The sequence below is a fragment of the Physeter macrocephalus genome, chromosome 8 (assembly GCF_002837175.3).
Source record: "Physeter macrocephalus isolate SW-GA chromosome 8, ASM283717v5, whole genome shotgun sequence".
Classification (NCBI taxonomy): domain Eukaryota; kingdom Metazoa; phylum Chordata; class Mammalia; order Artiodactyla; family Physeteridae; genus Physeter; species Physeter macrocephalus.
In genome coordinates, this window is record NC_041221.1 from 136,822,628 (window position 1) to 136,829,263 (window position 6,636).

At 44.7% G+C, this 6,636-nt stretch overlaps 1 protein-coding gene across 1 annotated transcript; it reads left to right on the forward strand.

Annotated features, from left to right (window-relative positions):
* Positions 1–3,902: 3,902 nt before the first annotated feature.
* LOC102994003 (protocadherin beta-2) lies at positions 3,903–6,422 on the forward strand. Its single transcript, XM_024121591.2, has one exon. It carries the CDS (start codon positions 4,029–4,031, stop codon positions 6,420–6,422), a length of 2,394 nt encoding a protein of 797 aa, XP_023977359.1. The 5' UTR covers positions 3,903–4,028.
* The last annotated feature ends 214 nt before the right edge of the window (positions 6,423–6,636 follow it).

Sequence of the window (6,636 nt, forward strand, 5' to 3'; positions counted from 1 at the left end):
TAATACTTGGAAATGTAGTGCTTCTATACATCTGCCTTGCCTTTGGAACCAAAGGCTCTTCTGTGGGTGGATCTAAGCTACTCTTTGGTCTCTTTGTAAACCACCCTGCTTGGGTCTGTCCTCTTGCCACTACTCTAATATTCCCCTTTCTGCTGCAAGATGTTTACCACAGTAAGGTCAGTTAACGTAATTTCTTTTTCTGACACAATTACCATGTATATATACACACCACATTTTCTTTATTCATCCATGGATGGACACGTAGGTTTTTTCCATGTCTTGCCTATTGTGAATAATGCTACAATGAACATAGGGGTGCAAATATTTCTTCGAGATAGCGATTTCATTTCCTTCAGATATATACCCATACATGGAATTGCTGGATCATATGATAGTTCTATTTTTAATTTTTTGAGGAACCTCCATACTCTTTTCCACAGTGGCTGCACCAATTTACATTCCCACCAACAGTACACAAGGGAGTCATTAAGACTTACATTTGTTGGTAGGAGTAAACCGAACTATGTAGATAAGTTCCTTGTTTTCATTGTATCACCACTTAAAATAGCTAGCACTTATGAAGCACTATGATGTTCCAAACACTAGGCTATTTTATAAGCATTGTTTAACTTAATTCTTACAATTTCATGAAGTAGACACCATCTTTACATCCGTTTTTTTTTTCTTCAGATGAGGAAACTGAAGCTGGAGAGAGTAAAGAATTTTCCTAACTTAACATATACGATGTAGCAGAGCCAGTACCTGAATATGAGTCTTCCTGACATAAAAGTCTGTGCTCTTAATCACCACTCAAAAATATCTCCTAAAGACATTGTTAACAGAACAAGCCACTCATACACGCACATACTCATGCTCAGGACTCTCCTTTAAGTTGAGTATTAGATAGATGAGCAAATTCAAATAGGAAAAAAGGGCCCAGCCCTAGTCTTTTAGTTAGTTGTCACCCCACAACACGTCATACAGAACTCTGTGATGTTGACTGAGTAAAAGACTGTATCCCAAATAAGCTATGATGTTCCCATCATTTGAGCAAATCTTCTTTCCTGTAAAATCAGAAATACTTTATCTACTTTATCTGCAGTAGAAAACTATTTCAATGGGTTTCTTTTTAAGTTGGTACCATAAAATTCAACTTAGCTCAAACCTCACCTCCTCTGAGAATCTTTCCTGATACCCCATTTCTGTTCTTACTTAAATATTCCTTTTGAGTACTTCAGAGTGCCTGTGCAAATCTCTGTCTTAGCACTTATTACTCACTACAGTAATTATCGCTTTACTTTACTTCTAGGCTGTAACCTCTTGGGGTGTAAGTACCAGGCTTTATTCCATTTAATATCCCTAATGCCTTTCACAGTGCCTGAAATTAATCTGTGTGTAATAAACACCTGCCGATGAATTTAAAAACTCAGTGAATGTACAGCCAAACGACTGGCCTGTCCAAAATGGAAGAAATCAAATTCAAGTTACTCTCAAAAGAAATTGTACAGCTGACTGATAATAAAGCCGTATACTAATTAAAAATTGTAATTAGCTAAACCAAAAGTCGGAGAAGTAATTTAAACTATCAGGAGGTAAGAACTGTGCCACTAGACCACGTGACACGAACAGATTTTTTTTTTTTTTTTGGTGACAGTTTCTGAGGGGAAATCGCTGTACAAACCAGGTTTTCAGTTCAGACGCCTGGCGGCGCTGCAGGCTAAAAAAGGAGGTGGAGCCAGGCGCTTGCCACAGACTCCATTTTAGAAAAGACAAAACTGAGAAGGGCTGGGGGTTGACGCGCCTTGGAAAACGTCGGTAGCAAGCTGAGATTTTAGACTTTTCTTCAAACAAATGGGAACTAGCTATATGTTGATGTTATCCCTACTGGAAGTCTTCCGAAGGCTTCTTTCATTAAAGACAACGCAGTCAAAGAGGCTATGCTGGGAAGTGAGAGAAAATCTGGCAGAAAAAGGCAAGTGGTGAGTTTTCCTTTTCTTCCTAGGCGTAGCGTAAGCAGTCCAGGAAAAGGAAGGCTGCTTTTTATAGCCGGTTCCTGGAGATTTGGCCTCGCAGCGGAAAGGGGAGTGTCTGCGTAGCAGCGAGCAGACAGACCTGAGCAAGGTGGTTTCCAAACTGACCAAAGATTCGTGAGTAAAGGCTCTTCTGTGAGTGGATCTAAACTATTAAGAGATCAAAGAATATTTTAGATACACCCACAGAAGAGCCTTTCCTCCCGAATAGGAAGCCAGACCTATAGAAACTATACATTTCCAAGTATTACCTGTAAACTTTTTTGTTTTCTGAGAAAAATCTATGAATCTGAGATGTTGCCCCTTTGAAAAATTCTTGTGAATGTTTCAGAATGTGCATGGGGATGTGCATGAGATTTGGTTGAATTTTCCACCATTGGAAACCACACAGGGAGTTTAATTTCACAATAATATGCAATGCAATAGTGGGGTAAGTAATCTGCCCATTCTTGGGGGAAAATCACTGGATGAAGAACAACCTATGGTAAGTTTAACTCTCACAGAAGAGAATGGTAGGTATCAACACTAGTTTCAGACCTCCTAAGGTCCAGATCGTGACAATCAGTGACAACCTTTGAGATGCATGCTCTTCGGCAACCTGGCTGTCAAAGCCTGCTAAAGATTTAATCTCAGTATATTAAGGAGCTGTTCACAGAATTCTCCAGGCTCACTGAATTTTCCAGTCTCACTGAATTCTCCAATCTCTGGTGCGTACTCACCACACATTTTAAATACCAGTCATATATGTGCATTATAAACATCCACTGCAAGAAAAGTACCAGGCAACTTCATGGCTACATGGCAAACATTCAGGCAATTTACATAGGAAATAGTTTCAGAAATACCTTTCTTCATGTAAAAGATGTTGGATGACAATTCCATAAAATTGGTGATGTTGACACTTACCTGCTCATCCTACAGTACTTCCAGAAGAAGACTTCACCTCTTTAAGGATTATCTCAGAACTCTGGAATAAAAAGAAAATGCCTTGGTCCTTCCTTCCAGAATTTTCTTTCCACTGAATGTAAAAAAAAAAAAAAATCCCCATATTCTGCCAACCTAATGCAAGACAGAGAGACGGGAGATACATCTCTTTAACATCACCTTATCTCCAATTAAATTAGGTTCTTTGAGGCTAAAAACAAGATAGTATGTGGAGACAACTATTACCCTTGGCATTCTTGCTTTTTGGGCTCTGGGTAAAAAGTAGAGGAAACACCCCCTTTCTGAATAATGCTATAGTTGTTGTTTTATTGCTCTATCTTCAGTAGTGCTTTCTTTTCTTCTGAAGCATAGCTAATTGTTAATTTATAGCCAACAAGTACCAATGCCTTAGCTAGTTTAATCTTTTGTTTACCTATAAGACAACTGATCTGGACGCTTCAAAAAATTCAATATCAATAAAATACAGGGGACTGTTCTAGAATAAACAGATGTGACACCAATATAATCATGAAACTTGCTTTAAAAACAAATTTTCTAAGACATTCCTTATGTCAAGTGGTTAAGAAAATAAGTGCATTTGTAAAAGGAATTCAAGAGTGAATATGAATTCTTATTTAAGTTGAAGAAAACTGGGGGAGGATAATGGAAGGATAATTTTAAAAAGTTATTAGGGACTTGATTTTAGATAATATGGAATTATTGTTACTTCGGTACATTGAGAGACACTACTTGAAAATATTCCATTTAGATTGCCATCAGTCTGAAAGAAAGGATTGGGATTTCCTTAATGTTTTGGAAAAAATAAACACTCGGAAAGGACGCAGGGTGGCGCTGCAGCATTAGAAGTAGAAGGAAGAAAGCTACCAGTCCGCGCTCCTCTAGCCAGATGCTCGGCTAAAGAAGCAAGCAGGACAAGGCTTTCTAAGGCAGTTGCTCCGGGAAATCAGGGCCGTAGGCATCTCCACTTATCCCAGTGTCTGAGTGATACTGGGAGACAGATCAGCGACAACGTGAATCCGAACTGGGTCAAGTTTGCTGGGAGACGAGAGAGCGATGGAGGCAGGAGAGAGAAAGAAATGCTTTCTGAAACAAAGGCAAGTCTTGATATTCTTTGTTTTGCTGGGCATAGCTCAGGCTGGTTCTGAGCCTAGGCGTTATTCAGTGGCCGAGGAAATGGACAGTGGCTCCTTTGTGGCCAATCTGTTGAAAGACTTGGGGTTGGAGGTAGACAATCTAGCTGCTCGGGCCCCCCGGATCGTTTCCAAAGGGAAAAAAATACGTTTGCATTTTGATAGGCAGACCGGGGATTTGTTGTTAAATGAGAAACCGGACCGGGAGGAGCTATGTGGCCCTACAGAGCCCTGTGTTCTACCTTTCCAGATGTTACTGGAAAATCCCTTTAAGTTTTTCCAGGCTGAGCTACGGATTAGGGACATAAATGATCATTCTCCAGTTTTCCTAGACAAAGAAATAATATTGAAAATTTCAGAAAGTATCCCTCCTGGAACTACTTTCCTAATAGAGCGTGCTCAGGATTTAGATGTAGGAAGCAACAGTCTCCAAAGTTACGCAGTCAGCCCCAATTCCCACTTCCATCTTAAATTACAAGACAGTTCCGACGGCACAATATTACCACAGCTGGTGCTGGACAAAGCACTGGATAGAGAGGAACAGCCTGAGATCAGATTAACCCTCACAGCGCTGGATGGTGGGATTCCACCCAGGTCTGGGACCGCCCTAATCCGCATTGAAGTCTTAGACATCAATGATAATGCCCCCGAGTTTGCAAAGCTGCACTATGAGGTGCATGTCCTAGAAAACAGCCCCATTGGATCCCAGGTTGCCATTGTCTCTGCCAGAGATTTAGATATTGGAACCTATGGAGAAATATCTTATGTACTTTCCCAAGCATCTGAGGATATTCGGAAAACATTTGGAATAAATGCAAAATCGGGAGAACTCCTTTTAACACAGGAACTGGATTTTGAATCTATTCAGACTTATACATTAAATATTCAGGCGACAGATGGTGGGGGCCTTTCTGGTAGTTGTGTGGTGTTTGTCCAAGTGATGGATTTGAATGACAACCCGCCGGAACTGACCATGTCAACGCTTATCAGTGAGATCCCAGAAAACTTGCAGGAGACCGTAATTGCTGTATTCAGCGTTTCAGATCCTGACTCAGGAGACAATGGAAGGATGGTTTGCTCCATCCAAGATGATCTTCCTTTCATTCTTAAACCCTCTGTTGAGAATTTTTACAGTTTAGTCACAAACACAGCCCTGGACCGAGAAACAAAATCCGAATATAACATCACCATCACCGTCACAGATATGGGGACACCGAGACTGAAAACCCAGCACAACATAACCGTGCTGGTGTCCGACGTCAACGACAACGCCCCCGCCTTCACCCAGACCTCCTACACCCTGTCCGTCCGCGAGAACAACAGCCCCGCCCTGCACATCGGCAGCGTCCGCGCCACAGACAGAGACGCGGGCGCCAACGCCCAGGTCACCTACTCGCTGCTGCCGCCCCTCGACCCGCACGTGCCCCTGGCCTCCCTGGTGTCCATCAACCCGGACAACGGCCACCTGTTCGCCCTGAGGTCCCTGGACTACGAGGCCCTGCGGGCGTTCGAGTTCCGCGTGGGCGCCGCCGACCGCGGCTCCCCCGCGCTCAGCAGCCAGGCGCTGGTGCGCGTGCTCGTGGCGGACGACAACGACAACGCGCCCTTCGTGCTGTACCCGCTGCAGAACGCCTCGGCGCCCTGCACCGAGCTGGTGCCCAGGGCGGCCGAGGCGGGCTACCTGGTGACCAAGGTGGTGGCGGTGGACGGCGACTCGGGCCAGAACGCCTGGCTGTCGTACCAGCTGCTCAAGGCCACGGAGCCCGGGCTGTTCGGCGTGTGGGCGCACAACGGCGAGGTGCGCACGGCCCGGCTGCTGGGCGAGCGCGACGCGGCCAAGCACAGGCTGATGGTGCTGGTCAAGGACAACGGCGAGCCGCCGCTGTCGGCCAGCGTCACGCTGCACGTGCTGCTGGTGGACGGCTTCTCGCAGCCCTACCTGCCGGCCCCGGAAGCGGAAGCGGCGGATGCGGCCCCGGCCGCCGCGCTCACCGTCTACCTGGTGGTCGCCTTGGCGTCGGTGTCTTCGCTCTTCCTCTTCTCGGTGCTGGTGTTCGTCGCGGTGCGGCTGTGCAGGAGGGGCGGGGCGGCCTCGGTGGGTCGCTGCTCGGTGCCCGAGGGCCCCTTTCCGGGCCACCTGCTGGACGTCAGCGGCACGGGGACCCTGTCCCAGAGCTACCAGTACGAGGTGTGTCTGACGGGGGGCTCTGGGACTTTCAAGTTTCTCAAGCCGATTATCCCAAACTTCCTTACTCAAGATGAGGAAAGGGTTAGTGAGGCAAACCCCAGTTTCAGGAATAGTTTTGAATTCAGTTAAATTTTAATAAGGGTCTATGTATGATGCCTAGTCTCAGTTAAATTGTGGAAAGTCCTTTTTTACTGCCTTGCCCATTGTTGGAGTTGTTTTCTTTGTATTTGAAATGTAACTATCTTATTCCAATTCAGTGCATGTTACTGTTGTTTCTAGATGTGCTGCTCTGTGGTATAATGAATGCAAATTTTCTTTCTTTTCTTACTGTTAATATCACTGT